At 37.9% G+C, this 17,889-nt stretch overlaps 1 protein-coding gene across 3 annotated transcripts in view; it reads left to right on the plus strand.

Moving 5' to 3' along the window:
* pcnx1 (pecanex 1) overlaps positions 1 to 17,889 on the plus strand; it is a 211,281-nt gene that overhangs the window by 151,148 nt on the left and 42,244 nt on the right. For all 3 annotated transcript variants that reach the window (XM_055640828.1, XM_055640829.1, XM_055640830.1), the window contains 11 exons: positions 234 to 344; positions 1,341 to 1,432; positions 2,714 to 2,823; positions 5,919 to 6,024; positions 6,402 to 6,494; positions 8,301 to 8,451; positions 11,449 to 11,590; positions 13,329 to 13,506; positions 14,639 to 14,747; positions 16,332 to 16,461; positions 17,828 to 17,886. In XM_055640828.1, coding sequence (XP_055496803.1) covers positions 234 to 344; positions 1,341 to 1,432; positions 2,714 to 2,823; positions 5,919 to 6,024; positions 6,402 to 6,494; positions 8,301 to 8,451; positions 11,449 to 11,590; positions 13,329 to 13,506; positions 14,639 to 14,747; positions 16,332 to 16,461; positions 17,828 to 17,886 — 1,281 coding nt within the window. The remainder of the gene's footprint in view (positions 1 to 233; positions 345 to 1,340; positions 1,433 to 2,713; positions 2,824 to 5,918; positions 6,025 to 6,401; positions 6,495 to 8,300; positions 8,452 to 11,448; positions 11,591 to 13,328; positions 13,507 to 14,638; positions 14,748 to 16,331; positions 16,462 to 17,827; positions 17,887 to 17,889) is intronic.

Consider the following 17,889-nt stretch of genomic DNA (forward strand, 5'->3'; position numbering starts at 1 on the left):
CTAAAGATGAATCTATGTATGCTATTTGGACCAAAGCCCAAAAAGTTTACAGACACTGGTTAACTTCAGCTGCAAGAACTGAAATTATTTGTTTTCCCCCTGGTTACTTTGTGGTAGATGGAATGCCCTGCACGCTGTCCATTGTTGTCTAATATCTATAATCAATTTCAGTTATGTGTTACTGACACATACGTTTCTCTGTGTTACTGATTCATGCTTTTCTCCTTTTTTAGCATTTACTCTCTGTTTCCCAGTGATATTCTTCATTGGGTTGCTTCCGCAAGTAAATACATTTGTGATGTATCTTTGTGAACAATTCGATATTCATGTCTTTGGTGGAAATGGTAAGTCTTCTGATATTTGCAGTGTTCTTTTGTTAGGTCAGGCATCTGATGTGAAGATAAATCCTTTTGTTTTGAGCACCTTCAAAACAAACTTGAGCAACTCCATATGTAGTTTTCATTGGTCTGATGTTTTCAAAATATGTCTTTAAATTGACAAAACCCATTTCAATTATTTGGAATTTTATATTGGTGTCAGCTCTCTCATCAGTCCCCTGTTCCCCATGTCATCATGCTGAGAACCCAAATGGAACACTCATCCCATGGTTATAAAACATATTTCCATCAATCACTTATCTCACCTATTATTAACTATAGAGAGGATATTTTCTTTAATCATTAATTCAGGTAGGGAATGCCAAAGTGTCTGTATCCTCTTTGTCACATCGTTCTTTCTGCTCTGTCCTGAATTTTCTCATTGTAGTTTATATGTCCCTCTGCTGTGTCCTATTTCATGATTTAAAATTTCTCTATTAACATAAACACCGATGGTCCTCCAGTTTAACAAAAGCAAGAGGGTGGGCACCTAAATTAAGGATTTTTGGAAGAACTCCCTTCTTTGAGTAATGCATTGGGATCTTTTTCAATTACCTGAACAGGAAAAACTTGTTTTGGTTAATATTGGGTACTTTTTTTTGCAACTTTTGCATTTCTATACTGAAGTATTGTCCTAGATTTTGGTTCCTTGGGCTTCATTTGAACACCACAGTGAATGAGATTATTGTCTAAATGCTGCTAAGGTGAAAAGAAATGGCACAATTTTTGTAGTGGGAGGAAGGTATTGACAATACTTGAAATATAGTGTAATAAGCATTCTGTAAGTATGGCTGTTCCCTTCACTTGGTTCCCTTCCCATGGTTAAGCAGAATTTTGAATATATTGCTTTTGACTTCAAATATATTGAGTGAAAGTTCGTATGAGTTTGAAACAAAGTAGCCATTGTAACTTTTAGATTTTTTTTTACAGGGAAGTATTCAATTCTCTGTTTACATTTTTCAGCTACTACAAATCTCCTTGCGTCACTCTTCAGTGTCATTCGTAGTATCTTGGCTGTAGCTTTGTTATATGGGCTGTGTTATGGTGCCCTAAGGGTAGGTACTTTTTTTTAATTCATTTTGTTATTGAAGGTATTTCAATCTGATGGAGGTAATTAGACTCACTAGCAACTGTTGAGGAGTTAGCACTTAAACTTCAGGGTAATCCTGTGACGTGTTTAAACCAGCGCTGAATAAGATTCTCAACATTGCCAAATTAAGAGGATTTTTGTGATGCAAGTTGATTTCAAAAACTGAGGCATTACGACTACTTTTCAATAGGATCTTTCAAGATGCCAGACAAATCAGACTTTAATCAATTTGGATTAGATTTATCCAAATTGCAGAGGTAAAATAACACTATTGATTCCACACAGACCTACAGACCACACAGAGTCTGGAGCATTCTTATCATTCCTCCCATCCAAAGAATTCCATGAGAATTGGAAGGGAAAATACTCTTATTTTAACAAGATGATACATGCAAAATCATTCACAAGGTGTGCTTGCATCGAGCATGCCCTGTTGATTTTACTTCACTGTTTATGCAGGCCTGATAAAGGTTGACAAAGTGCAGTCGTCAAATTGAGTACTACGAAATTGCAATATGGAATGGATCCAGCAGCTCAAATCTGGGCATCCACTCGATAATTAATCTGGTGGCGTGGAACTTCAGGCTTCTGTCCCACCTGTCTGATTGTAACAGTGAAAAGTGGGAATCCTCAATAGGTGCTCCCTTCTTGAGGCAGTGGCTCATGTAGATGCTTATGATGGAGGGGGAGGACTGTGCATGTAATAGTGGGCTGAATCCACCACGCTCTGCACCCTCTTGTGATTCTGTGCATCGGATCTGGAAAAAATTGGGTTGCAAGGAGACAACTGGATCATTTTAAGCTAGAAGAAAAATAGAAGTTTTAAGAGAGAGATAGTTTAGAGAACTTTTTCAAACCACAGAAGTAGGGCTAAAGATTTAGACTAGTGAAAAATAAACTTTGTATTGATCTCAACATGTTCATCAAGAAAATAAACCGGATTCCTAAATGTGCAAGTTTCAAAGATTCTGTGACATTTTGTTGCATCTGTTTTCTATTTTTTTTGAAGAAATAAAGGTCTGATGATTTTGCCTAACTGGGATGGTGTTAAATTTACATTGAATCTTGAGGCCTTGATCCCTTCCATAATAGAGCAAATCATGCCACTGAGGCTTGACCATTTTTGATGCACCATGCTTTGTGTTTCATTAAATCGCATGATCTTAAACCTCGTCCGCAGTTACACTCGGCAATTAACTATCGCATTCGGGATTATAATTTTTTTTTTTTTAATGTTACGTTCCAGGATTCTTGGGATGCACAACACATTCCAGTTCTTTTCTCTGTCTTTTGTGGCCTGTTGGTTGCTGTCTCCTATCATCTAAGCAGACAAAGCAGCGACCCCTGTGTATTAATGTAAGTGAATTAAGCGTTTACTTTAAGTTCAAATAATGTCAGTAGAAAACTAAAGGAAAGCAAATACTTAGCAATCTGTGTCTTTGAGGACAACGTCTGTGGAAAGAGCTATTCTTTCAGATGTTAGACCCTTACAACATTTGCAGGTTTTTGTTGGATTTTCAGCAGCTTGGATACATTTGGTTGATCTTCCTTTGTGTTCAAAAGATGAAGGGTTGATCTAATCAAGTTCATTTAAAATCATATGAAAAGTTTTTCGTTATGTACCTTGCCCGTATATCTCAATCAAGTGACTCTTTAGCCTTCTCCACTCCCAAGAAAAACAAACCAGCCCATCCAAACATTACCCATCTCTAAGATGTTTCATCTGTGGGCACCATCTTGGCGATTATACACTCTCTTCATTGCAATCATATCACAGTTGTAATCACAGTTCTTCAGCTGTGGCTCAACTGATGTTTTATGTTCTTGTCCCAAATCTACCCTGTTCTCATGGTCTTTTTTTGTCTGTTGAAGGAAGGTGTCCACATCTGACTCCTTAAACACTTATCTGCCTGTGCTGTTAGTGTCATGGATCCTTGTCCATGTACACCACCAAGCTGTCTCTATTCATCAGTACCATTGATTCTCTTATGTGATCTTGTTAAAGGTGATGTGAGATTCAGGAGAGGAGGTACAGAGTGACCATTTCCTCTGGGAAATAGTTTAAGGGTGGAATCACCTGATGGCTTTCAAACCATCTTCATTCAAAGTACATATCTGCAGACAAGGAGGGAAGCAAAAACTACACCTATGGTTGAACATTCTGCTGGCATTCACTTGGACAAGGCACAGGAGGGTGATCGGTGCCTACGGAATTGTCTTTGGAAGGAAGAATATTACATGTCTCAAAAAGCAGTTATTGAATTACAGAAGTAGTAGTTTAGAGTTGTTTTTCTGTACTTCTCTTTAATTTACTTCAAAGTAACAGTCAAATTGTATTTTCCAGCAGGAAAGTTACACTTAGTTGCATGGCAGTGTCGTCACTTTTTAAAGAATGGTTTTGGGTGGATCATTGGAATACTCCCAGTATTCAGAAAGAAAGTAAATATTAGAATTGAGCACAGCCATAAAGTCAACAACATTGTGGAGGGAGATAGATTACATGCAGGCAGGGGAGATTAGTTTAATTTGGCATCATGTTCGGCAGGGGTATTGTTGGCCAAAGGTCCTTTTTCTGTGCTTTATTGTTCTATGTTCTATAAGGTCAAAGATGTTAGCTCTGAAAAAAGCTTAAAATGCAAGTTCGCCACATGGAGAGTAGTAAACATATTTTACAAGAGGTCTGTATTTTTCCACTGCTCTGGAGGAAATTGCTGAGAAATATTGGAGAAAGGTTTGAGGTTGTGTGAACACCTCCAGCAACTTATCCAATCTTTGAAAGTTAACTTCCTAATCTTTTAGTCATGTTATCCTAAAAGTTAATTGTTTATTGGCTAGCAGAATTACCTTTGCTAAGAATGTGTAGATTGAAACTCTGATCACTCATCATCATCCCCTCCCCCCCCCCGACTATTCAGAAATGATGATGGTTCTGCACCTGATACACTATGTGATGTTTGTTACACCCCTTTTAACTCACTGGAGCCCCAGTTCCTGCAGTCCCTTTACATTTACCAGTTTCCCTGGAAAATAAATAATAATATTCTGTAACATTGAAATAAAGATAATTCAAAAGGTGTTGGGTTATTAATAAGAATAATATACAATAGTATGAATATCTGCTAGCACGATATGACTAATATCCCAGATACGACTAATATCCCGCATTGGCCAAATTATTGAAGTATTCCTGCGTTACTATTTAGAAAGTGCTGACAATAGAATAGAATAGAATAGAATAGAATAGAATAGAATAATTTCTATTCTATTCTATTCTATTCTATTTATTCTATATTCTATATTCTATTCTATTGGCCAAATTATTGAAGTATTCCTGCATTACTATTTAGAAAGCGCTGACAATACGGATGTCACAGTAGAACAATTGAAATGGAAATAATGTTATCCTCAACATTTGGTGGTTGGATGAAAAGATATAACAGAAACATTGGACACACTCTCATTTTTTGTGTGCTTGTAAATTCATAGTTGACAGCTTTAGACAAAAACAATTGCATATGTGCACAAGGAAATTCCCATAGTCTTAAAATATACATCAATGCCCGAGGAGAAAATCATCAAGGGTTCCTGTCACTGGTGATTACCATCCAGTAATCGCTCTTTGGACATCAAGTAATGTTTGTAAGGGTAACATTTAGTAGGGGACTGTGGTGTCTGTGTATGGGAATTAGTATTTCTGAGATAGCATTGAATTGTAGCCTGCTGGCTTGGGAAAGTAAGTAATGTTCCCACAAGGAAGTCCTTTCATTGTTCAAGCAAACAATTGTCCCTGCTCCAAAAATACTGAAACAGATTTCTGAATGGCCAATGTTGTTTACATTGTTTATGGGATTTTGTGCTGCTAAATTTACCATTTTTTGTAATATTACATTGTGACAGTGACTCCACAAGGACTTAATTGGCCATGAATCACTTAGGGACATTCAGAGATTGTGAGAAATACTTTACAAAAGTGATTTCATGTTGTTTCTCTCTTCTTTGCTTCTCCGCTTGCCTTTCTTTCATGCCTTCATTATACTAACTTCCACATGAAGAATGGCCAATTAAGCAATATATTATCTTATTCTTAAGATCCAAAACCAAATGATAAATATAATTTAAGTTTTCTGCTAACCAGTTCTGATTGTCAAAATGCTTATGATTTCCTACAGTATTCCACCTGGAAGTTAAAGCTGAAATATGCAAATAAAATGCAAATATATGCAAATAAAAATGATTAAACATTTTATTAATTTGATGAGCAGATTTACTGATGCACATACTCTCTTTTGCTTAACCATTTGCAACTTGAGACTAAAAGAAAAGCACAAGGGTAGAAAGCTGAATAGGGGCAATGTGGAGTGAACAATGGATCTTCTCGCAATGGAATTAATATCAAGGAAAAACTGAAATAAGGAACTGCCGTTATACTGCTGTTCATTTTGAAATTGTAGGTCTTTAGTGAGGTCGAAACTTTTTCCAAATACTGATGATAAGAATCCTGAAGACCCTCGAGCAGATGTAAAAGATCCCCTACCAGAAAAGTTGAAGGAGTCTGTTGTAAGTAATCATTTTTTAATTTTCCATGTTTGTTTCTACATGCTACTTTATGGTTAGTTGCCAAATATATTTGCTTTGTTTTTGGGTTATATGCAACACACTCAAAACATCTTTGGTTTCATAACCTTCAGAGTAAAGCAAATTCACCTTTACACTCTTAAATAGTAATCCCTTATGTTAGTTTCTCAAGGAGAAACATTCTCTATGCATACACTCTGTCTCCACATCCATCCTGTTAACATCGATCAGGTTTTTGTTTGTTTTAATAGTCTTCACTCTTGTAAACTGTAGTGGACACAAACCCAGCCTATCTAATTTATTTACATAAGACAACCCGCCCATTCTAGTAAACCTACTCTTTTTTTTGTTTCCTCCAGAATGAACGGTTGCAGTCCGACCTAATAGTATGTGCAGTCATTGCTGTGCTATACTTTGCGATCCACGTCAGCACTGTCTTCATTGCCCTGCAGGTAAAATACTTCACTTTTCCATTTGCAGAGCCAAAATCCTATAGCCAGTGGTCGGTGCAATTGATTAGCATTGCTGGTGCTCTCCTGGCACAGAATCGGGAGAGAAAATAAGCTTTGAGAAAAGAAATGTTCTGTGGAATGGTCTATATTCTGCTAATGGAAATTCCATCAGAACCTAATCATGATTGTGAGGCAGAGTTTATTGCTATTGTATAATGCTGGTTTACAAGGAAAAATACACAAAGTACTCACTGGGTCAGGTGGCATCACTGGAGAGCATGGATAGGTGACATTTAGTATCGTGACCCTTCTTCACACTTATTCCTATGGTGCTTGATTCCTAACAGCTGCTCCATTCAAAAATAGTGATCTGCTAGATTGAGCATGAAGAGTAAAACCAAAATCAGAGACATAACTTGTAATATTGAGGAATTACGTGTACTATATAGACACAGAATTTCCCCCAGATCTCACCATTTAGGAGCATTGTTTTCCGAAATTATTATATGTTTTTAAATAACACTGCAGTAATCTGCAAACTAAGATGGAAATGCAGGGTGCTTCATGTTTGGGTATTTAACATAATTACCACAAAATTGCATTTGGTATGAATTAACTGCAACAGCCTTAATTCTTCACAAAGTGCAGTATTTCTCTGTAGAAATCAGGGATTATTGATATGTCAAGAACTGTAATTGACACTGCTGTCAATTGTCCGAAACATTAATAGTATTTTGCGTAGAGAATGCACTTCATCTTAGATTTGGCAATTTTCATCAGAGTTGTCCATTAATTAATAATGCAGTTACCTTTTAATCAATGTAGTGTTTGTTAATATAGCGCTATTTGATTTATCTGATCTAGGGATTGAACAATTTATATCTTTAGGTGAACAATTGTTGTTAGTTTCTGTTCTTTACTGTTAAATCAAGATTACAGGAAAATGTCAAAGGAATATTTGCCTGGGAGATAAAAAGGAAAAAAATGTTAGCTATTAATAATAGTCCAACTAGTGTAACATTTTTTTTATGAATTTCAATTACCCTAGCATTACAAAACCTGTAAAACACAAAATATTACATGAGAAAATACTCAGTAACTCAGGCAGGATCTGCAGAAAGAAACTTATGTTTTTAATGTCTGTGATCTTTCATCGGATCTGAAAAAAAGTTAAATTAAATCCATTTTTAAGATGCATTGCAAGGGAAGGAATTAATCATGAATATCGAAGAGTAAGATAGAAAGGACAGATGCAGGACAGGCTAGAACACAAATTATTAAACTAAATGATTAAATGGATAACATTGTATGGTTCACCCTGTCACAACTCTCCTCTCAATTCTTAATGCATATTAAAACAGTTTAGTGTAAACCTTAGGTACACAAAAAAGCTGGAGAAACTCAGTGGGTGCAGCAGCATCTATGGAGCGAAGGAAATAGGCAACGTTTCGGGTCGAAATCCTTCTTCAGACTGAAGTGTAAACTTTGTCTAGTTCTGAGGAGAGGCCATTGACCTCAAATGTTCACACAATTTCTCTATTCAAGTCCTGTCAATCTTGCCTGTTGTTTTAAGTTTATGCTACATTTATTTCAGATTACCAAATAATAGTTTTTGTTTCCGTGAAATTCAAGCTCCTTTTCTGTGCCCCAAAACAGAATTCTATGTGAAGAATAAACCCTAAATAATGCCAATACCCTTACATTAATATGAGTTTGTTAATATATCTTAATGTTTCACAGTGATTTATCATTGTTATGCTGTACTGGGAAAAATGTATTAATTGTGCATTTTCTGCCATCTCCCAGCCTGTCCTCAGCTATGTGCTGTATACCCTGGTAGGTACAGTGGGACTTCTAACCCATTACCTGCTGCCCCAGCTCAGAAAGCAGCTCCCCTGGCACTGTTTTTCTCATCCACTGCTGAAAACCAAGGAGTACTATCAATTTGAAGTGAGAAGTAAGTATTCCTATAAAAACAGTACAATGTTCAAAGGATTATGACTGTCCATATAGGTGCAATGAACAGTTCAGAGATTTTGTTGTTAATCTGTTATTTCTCAAATGTTGCTCAAGTAAAGTCAACCAAGCACATACCAAGTTACTGAAATATTGTGAAATAGAACATAGAATTGTCCAGCTCTGGAACAGACCAAATGTCTGTTAAACATCACTATTGTATCGGCTTCTATCGCCACCACTGCAGAAAGTTCCAGATACATGTCACTCATTTTTTTTTAAACTTGCTCGACACATCTTCTTCAAACTTCCCCTTCTAACCATAACCTTCTAGTATTTAACATTTCAACCTGGGAAAACGGTTTTGAGTGACTGCCTTTACTATGCCTTTCATAATTTTATAAACTTCTATCAGGTTTCCCCGTAGCCTCTGATACTCCAGAGAAATTAATTTAAGATTGCCCAATTTGTCCATATAGCTAATACCCCCTAAATCAACAACTCTACATCCTTCCTGCAATCAAAATAGCACACAACAGTCTGAATGCAGTATAACCAAAGTTTTATAAAGATACAACATGACGTACTCAATGCCCCGACCGAAGAAGGAAAGCATACCATACACCACCTTTATCATTCTATTTATTTGCACTGCTACTTTTTGGATCTAAAGCTCCCTCTGTACATCAGTGCTGTGAAGGGTCCTGCCAATAATTGTATACTTTCCCCATACATTTGACCTCCCACAGTACTACACCTCACTTTTGCCTAATTTAATCTCTATCTACCATTTATCCGCTCATATCTGTAACTGATACATATCCTGTTGTGTCCTTTAACAGCTTTCTTCAGTGTCTGAAACTCCACCAATATTTGTGTTGGCAGCAAAATTGCTGATTAATCCATCTACATTTTCTTCCAAGCCCTGTATAGTGCATCACAAACAACAAGCCAATTCTGAATATAATCTACCAAATGATTCCATGCATCTTGAATTTCTGGATTAGCCTACAACAAGGGACATTATTAATTGCCTTACTAAAATCCATGTCGACCACACCCACTGCCCTACCCTCATCATTCACCTTATTTACTCCTCTAAAAACTCAATTGAGTTAACAAGACATGACCTGCCATCTGCAAAGCCAGACTGACTGTCCTCATTAACCCATTCTCCTCCTTCATTCTCTGACACTAAGCTTAAATTCCCATTATTCTTGAGTGGCCCTACTCTTGACCCAGATACCCATTTTTTTTAATGTCTGTTGAAAGCATTGGGATTTGCTTAATCTTACTTGCCATGGACATTTCATGACCACTTTTTGTCCTCCTAATTCCCTGCTTAAACTCTTCCTGCTCTCTGTACAAACCTCATGTATGTCTGATTTAATCTTATAAAACCTTATATAAACTTCATTCTTTTGACCAAATTTACAATCTCTCTCGCCATCTAATGTTCCCTTACCTTGCCATCCTTGTCTCTCCTCAATGGAGCTTGCCAGTCCTGAACTTTGATCAGCTGGTCCTTATAAGACTCCTACACGTCCAATGTGGACTTCAGCTAACAATTTACCCAATGCTGCTCCCAATTTACTCTCGGTGGTTCCTCCCTAATATTGTTGTAATTTAGTACTGTCTCCAAAGATCCAGAAATCTTTATTCATAACTGCCTTACAGCTTATGAATTGTGATTACTGTTCCCAAAATGCTTTCCTACCTGGTCAGGCAATACGGGTAAATCCGATGCACTTCGAGCTTGGATTGATATATGGAACAATGATGTTGTAGCCATTACAGATATCTGGTTTCCCAATACGAGCTCCTTCCTTTGGTTGGACTATCCACAGACTGTTTCAAAAAAACCCTCTTGCATACTCTGACACATCTAACCCAAGGGAAAATAAAGTCACCTGCAATAGCCCTGTTGTTTTTGCATCTTTCCATAATCTATTATCAGTACCTCCACCTCCCACTGGCTATTGGAAGCCTTATAGTATAATCCCATTAGAGTGATTGTACCTTATGTATTTTTGAGTTCTGCCCACATTGCTTTAGTGGATGAATCTTCCAATATGATATCCTTGAGTGTAGTGGTGAAAGTTTCTCTGATCAGTTATGCAACTCCATCTTTTTGTATCTCTCTCCCTTTATCATGTCTGAAACATGGATACCCTGGAACATTGAGTTGTCTGAACTGTCCCTCTCACAACTAGATATGTGTAATTGTTCATGGGGGACGTTTCGGGTCAAGAAGAAGGGTTTCGACCCAAAACGTCACCAATTCCTTCTCTCCAGAGATGCTGCATGTCCCGCTGAGTTACTCCAGCATTTTGTGTCTAAATCCAAAACACGTTACCTTGTTTCTGTTCATCCTCTTCATTGAAGCCAGGTATTCATCAAAGCTGGCTCTTTGACCAAATAACAGCACTTGCATCTATCTGAAAGCAACCCCTCAATGTGCCCACTGCAAAATACCCTGTTTTGCTACATGCTGACTTTATTTTACTTATTGCTTAGGCTGCCCGGCTTTAAGTCCTTACTTTAACATGAACTTTTAACCTGCTATGACTGTTCCTATCGACTGGAATTAGATCAGGAAAGATCCATTTCAGTAATTATTAAAATCCAAATAACATGATATCATTTGGAGATTTAATTTTAAATTAAAGTACATTAGAGCACATTTATTGCTTCCTATTCTTGTTAAATTAAATATCCTTTTATTAATTTGTTTTGCAAATGTTCTATGTATTAAAATGTTAATCTATTTGTTTAATAATTATACATTCACAACCATGTGCATGCACTGTATGTAAAACGATTGATATAAATTTCAGTGATAGTCCAATAACTACCAATAAAGATATTTCTGATTATCAATATGATGATGATGTGCCACAAAAACATTTAAAAAATAATTTGAGAGCGACTACCATCTGATGATGAATTGTTTGGCTGCACATCTTCAGCAAGCCTCTTAACTGTTTTCTTCTTGCAGATGCTGCTCATGTTATGTGGTTTGAAAAGATTTATGTATGGCTGCTATTTGTGGAAAAGAATGTAATTTACCCATTGATTGTCCTCAATGAGCTGAGCAGCAGTGCAAAGACGATAGCTAGTCCAAAGAAACTGGACGCAGAGTAAGGTGTTTCTCTTTATTATTCTTTCTGTCACTGATATATTCTTACTCCTTTTTAGTTTTGCTGTGCCACATGCAAGCGACCTTCTGCGTGTCGGGGGGGAGGGGGTTGCACCATGGAAAATGTTGCAAATTGTGGTTTTCCACGATGCAAATGCATCAAGCAACGTGTTGAAAAACACTAGAAATTCTGGGAGAACTATTTTTTTTTTTAATTGCACGTCTCAAATAGGTGGTGATTTGTGAATTCCATAAAAATAAATTTCTGTCATTCAAACAGCCTTAGTGTGGCGGTGGCCTTCTCGCAATGCCAGCAGGTCATTTCATTTCAGATCCTTAATCGGGAACTTTGTGGCTGCTCAGGACTGCTCAAGAAGCATAGGGAGCAAGTAGAGGATTGTCATTGTCTAATCACTGAGTCGGAGTGTCATCCAGCACAGAAACTGTCTCTTCTGCCCTACTTGTCCATGCCGACCAGGTTTTATACCAAAGCTAGTCACTCTCCTATGCTACGGAGAAAATAGTCCCAGCCTACTCCTTACATCTCAAACCCTCAAGTCCTGGTAACATCCTGATTAACCTTTTCTGCAAACTTTCCAGCTTGATAACATCCTTACAATTGCTAGATGACCATAACTACCCAACAGACTCCAAATATGATCTCATCGATATTTGTACAGCAGGAGCATGATGTTCCAACTCCTCTACTCTATATCGTTACCAATGAAGACAAGCATGCCAAATACATGCCAAACCTTCGCCCTGTCTACCTCTGTCGCTACTTTGAAGGAACAGTGCACCTACACCCTTAAGTCTCTCTGCTCTACAAACATTTGCCAGGACTCCTCCATTTACTGTGAACATACTGCCTGATTTAACATGCCACAATGTATCGTGCTGCCCTGATTTAACATGCCACAATGTATCATGCCACACTTCTAAATTAATTTCCATCTATCATTCCTTGGTCCACTGGCCCACTTGATTCCGATTTGTTTGTAAACCTAGCTAGCCTTCCATACTGTCAATGTTGGTGTCATCCATAAATTTACTTACCGCATTAAACACATTTCATCCAAATCATTAATGTAGATGAAAAACAACGGTAGACTCAGCACAGATTCATGAGGCACACCAATAGTCACTGACCTCCTATAACAAAAACAATCCTCCACAACAACCCTCTGCTTCCTTCCAACAAGCTAATTTTGAATCCAGTTTGCCAGTGTCCCTGAATCCCACCCGATCTGCCCCTTTGGACGGGCCTATCACTTGTGACCCTGCCAAATGCCATATCAATAACTTCCAATGCCTCCCCCTGATCCAATCATCTTAAAACTCTCTTTTAATTTAAATGTCAAATTCATGAGACACTATATCCCATGCACGATGACTTGCTGGCTATTCCTAATCGGTTCTTGCTGGTAGTTCCTCTTCTGCAGAATCCCCTCCCATAAACAACTTACTGGCTTGTAGTTCCTTAGCTTGTCCTTGCAACCAGTCTTAAATAAAGGTACAACATTAGCCACCCTCTAGTCTTGCAGAACTGCCCCCTTGGCTAAAGATAATGCCAATGTCTGCCAGGGCCCCAGTAACTTATTCCCCAACCTCTCGCATTGCTTGACCATATATCTGGTTAAAGTCCTGGGGATTTATTCACCTTATTTTTCTTTAAGGTTATTTTCTTTAAGATTGTGTTAAGTATGGTACTCTCAAGTACTGTCTGTGTTCTTCTCTAGGTTTGGTGCGTTCATGATCACCATCGCAGGGATGAAATTGCTTCGATCTTCTTACAGTAGCCCCACTTACCAATATGTGACAGTTGTTTTCACTGTGCTGTTCTTCACCTTTGACTATAAAACGTGTTCAGAAACTCTGCTGCTGGATCTCTTCTTCATGTCGATACTATTCAGCAAGGTATGTGATTGTAAGAAGTTATTCGATGCAAGTCAAAACTATCCAGCATTGACAGAGAAAAAAGTTCCTAGTGTGTGGGAATGGGGTGGTTGCACAGTTCAGTTATTTATTTTGGTGTTCCTGGCATCATAAATTATAGAATGAAAGACAGGATTCTATTGTATACAAGAAATAATTGTTGTGCAATGTCATTGGTTTATGCACTCATTGAAATGATTACAGATGTGAATTTAGTTTACACGAATGGGGCTATTCGATCTTAATTGGTACATGCCAATGCTTAGAAGTAAATGAGGAGCGGGTCGGAGAATGGTTTGAGAGGGATAAATAGATTAGCCATGATCCAATGGGGAGCAGACTCGATGAGTTGAATAGCTTAATTCAGTTCATATGTCTTATGATCTAATGGTTTAAAAATAGCAAAAGCTGAGCAGGTCGTGCAGCATCAATGGAAAGGAAAACTATTTGCATTTTAACTCAAAGGCTTCAATCTGTAATTTATTTTAGATATCTGCATCAATTGGGCATCTGGGAGGCATCTCTGGAGAAAAAGGATGGGTGACATTTTGGGTTGGAACCCTTCATCAGACCCTTGACCTTCTGATGAAGGGTCCTGACCCAAAATGTCACCCATCCTTTTTCTCCTGAGATGCTGCATAACCCGCTGAGTTACTCCAGCATTTTGTGTCTATCTTCAGCATAAACCAGCATCTGCAGTTCATGTGTAGGAAAGAACTGTAGATGATGGTTTAATTCGAAGGCAGACACAATATACTCGAGTAACTCAATGGGACAGGCAGCATCTCTGGAGAGAAGGAATGGATGACGTTTTGAGTCGGGATCCTTCTTCAGAAGGTCAGGGGTCTGAAGAAGGGTCCCGACCCGAAATGTCACCCATTCCTTTTCTCCAGAGATGCTGCCTGTCCCCGCTGAGTTATTCCTGCATTTTGCGTCTATCTGCAGTTCATGTGTTTGCACGGTATTGGATACCATTTCTCGTAAGGAGGAAAGCATTGCCTATTGGTACTTTATTTACATACAAATTAAATGCAGTCTTGTGTTGTTGTGGAGCATGAATTCATAGGTTGAAATGTAAAAATGTATTTGTCTAATATTTTCTGTTTTGTTTTAGTTATGGGAGCTTTTCTATAAATTGAGATTTGTGTACACTTATATTGCTCCTTGGCAAATCACATGGGGATCAGCGTTCCATGCTTTTGCTCAGCCTTTTGCTGTGCCTCGTATCCTTTACTCATGCATTGAGAATAATTAATATTGTTGATATCAAGCTTTTACAGGCAGTTTTAGGAATCGTGGATTTTCTTTGTGCTAGTCATTAAGACTCCAATTGTAATATAGCTGAAATGACTGGAGCAATTCAAGCAGTGCAAACCAAAAAAAGAATTCAATAAACTTTAAAAACACTGAAGACAATTTACAACTGTCAAAGCTGTAAGACGGAGAGGTTTGACTTGACTTGACTTTGTCTCAACGTGTTGTGAAATTTAAAGTAGTTCTTAAACCCATCCGTGAAAACATGTTTGCTTGCTGTCTGCTGCATTCTGTTTTTGCACACTATTGAATTCTATCATCCATGCAATTTACCTGGGAAGTGCATACATGGATTGAAATAGCACAAGACTTCTTAATTAAACAATCTAATCAAGTCTACATTTATATTGTATGAAAACTGAATTCCAGAAGCAAATGATTTATCAGTCTTTCGACAACTTCAATTATTGCAATTCCGTGCTTCCGATGTGACATTCTGTTCATCGGAGAAAACTAAGCGGATAGGAGACAACCATTTCATCAATCATATGCTCTCTGTCCGCTAAGGCCTGCTGGAGTTCTCAGTTATCCATTTTAAGTCCCTGTTCTCAGACCAACCTTTTTGTTCTTGCCCTCCTCCAATGCCAAAGTAAAGCCACATGTGAATCGGAAGAACTACTCCTCAGACTTGGGTAACCTGCAACCCAATGGTATAAATATTGAATTCTTCAATTTCAAGAAATATCCCCAATCCCAGCACCCCACCCAAATCCAAATCTCCTCCTTTTTCACTGTGCCTTGCCCCCCCCCCCCCCCCCACCTCCATTCAGTATGCAAACATTTCTACCACCATCTCCCAACACCCCTTTCACCCTAATCCTTCCACTCCTCTGTATGATCTGCTCATCTCACATCATGTTCCATATTTCCCTTTTATTCTCCCCTCTTTCCCCTCCCACCATATCCCTCCCTCTGGCTTTATATTTCATACCTCCTCTAACGCTCCTTATCTAACGCCCTTCTGTCTATTTTTACCAGACTTTACTGCACCCTTGCCGGTCTTTCCAGGTGTCTGCCCCACTACTCTATTGGTCTGAAGAAGGATCCTGAACTGAAAAGTTGTCTGTCCATTCCCTCTGCAGTTGCTACCTGACCCGCCGAGTTCCTCCAGCACTTTTTTTTTCCTCAAGATTCCAGCATTTGTGATTTCATGTGTCTCAAGTCTTATTCAGGTTGGCATTGTAAAATATTCAGCTACCAATTTGATTTTAAACAAAAAATGGACCAAGCATGCAAATTCAGTTTGCATTTATCATTTCCTTTAAGAGTGGGTTCAATCTGTTTCAGTACAAGTAGCCAAAAAATAATTGAAAAAAAAATTACATGTCAACATGACAGAAAAGTCTAAAGTTGATGTTGAGCAAAATGTGCTGAAAAGTTCACAGTGAAGATACATTTTAATGAATACTTTGTATGCTATTGTTCTTGGGATTTCAATATAGCTGATACAGTTACAATATGCTTTTCTTTCCTTAACTGTTACGTTGCTTCAGATTCAGCAATGTTATTTGTTCAGGCAATCATATCAGCTTTATTCTCAACTCCTCTAAACCCATTTCTTGGAAGTGCAATATTCATTACTTCATATGTACGACCTGTCAAGTTCTGGGAAAGAGACTACAAGTAAGTGCTTTTTTCCCCAACTATGATGCCATTACATATTCGGCACGTGCAGGAAAAAGTACGATGTCACTTTAAAATTAAGGTAGTTTCCATTTAGATATTCAATAAAATTCCAATCCTTGGATGTAATCCTTGGATTATCTTGTACTTTTGTTTAACTATGAAATTTTAATACCTATAGTTTTGTAACTTTTCCATGAAAATCATTTTAGAAAATGTCTCTTTCCCTCTGTCCCTCCCAGCTCTTTCACTCATCTGATATCCTTCACTCTCTTCGCTTTACCTGACATCCTCTCCGTGTCTTAACCTGACACCCTTCCCCCACTCTTCGCTTGTTCGCTTGACCTCCTACCTCTCTTCCCATGCCCCTTCTTGGTTCACTCTCCACTGCTATTTCTCCAGAGAGCAATGCTGAACTACTATCTACCTCTTTGATATCCCTCAGATTATCCTTGACCGGACTTTGCTGTCTTTACCTTGCACTAAACGTTATCCCCTTATCATATATCTCTGTACACTGTAAATGGATTGATTATAATCATGTATTGAATTTCTGGTGACTGGTTAGCACGCAACAAAAAGCTTTTCAGCATACCTCGGTACACGTGATAATAAACTAAACTGAACTGAAAAGTTTGTTTCCCAATACATCTCCTTGTCCTACTGATATTTACATACAGTTTTTAATTATTGCAAACACAAGTTGATTGTCCATAACACTCTTACATTTGTTGGTTTACTTGTAAGAGAGTACTGTAGTTGGCAAAACCTTCGATTTGACTTTTTTTAGTTACTCCACACTTTGTCAGGAATGCTTTTACTGAATAATCAACAGGTTTTAATTTTGCCCGTGGAATTTTTGTATTAAGTATCTTTAGCTTTGGACATGGATGAAAGGAAAGTTCCTCTGTAGTGCCACTGTTCCTCAGCTACTACATTGAAAAAGCACCATCTCCTTGACCAAAGGAATGTGTGTGCACAGTTTAGCTCATTAGCCATTCCTAAATCTCCGACATTCGAAGATGTTGACAAATCAAAGACAGATTTCTGTCAGGCCATTCTTAACATTTTTGTGACACTTCATGTATAGGACTTTTATAATCAGCAGATAGGCAACTAATCAATTCAAATTGGATTTAAAACTTGGTTTTAGAATGGAAAGTTTGTCTCTTTTACTTTTCTGGTTCCAGACTTGTACTGATCCCTCTGTCTAGGGATTGCATGGATAAATGTCACTCCTTCTACCAAGACCCCCTAGTCTTATTATAAGTATACATGTAACTGATTTGATAAGCTATTGTTGACTACTGCCATTTTATTTTGTGTGCTGCAGGTTTTAGGATTAAAACTTCAATTTGTTTTGTAGCACAAAGCGGGTGGATCATTCAAATACCAGGTTGGCATCCCAACTCGATAGAAATCCAGGTA

This window comes from Leucoraja erinacea, chromosome 9 (genome assembly GCF_028641065.1).
Source record: "Leucoraja erinacea ecotype New England chromosome 9, Leri_hhj_1, whole genome shotgun sequence".
Classification (NCBI taxonomy): Eukaryota; Metazoa; Chordata; class Chondrichthyes; order Rajiformes; family Rajidae; genus Leucoraja; species Leucoraja erinaceus.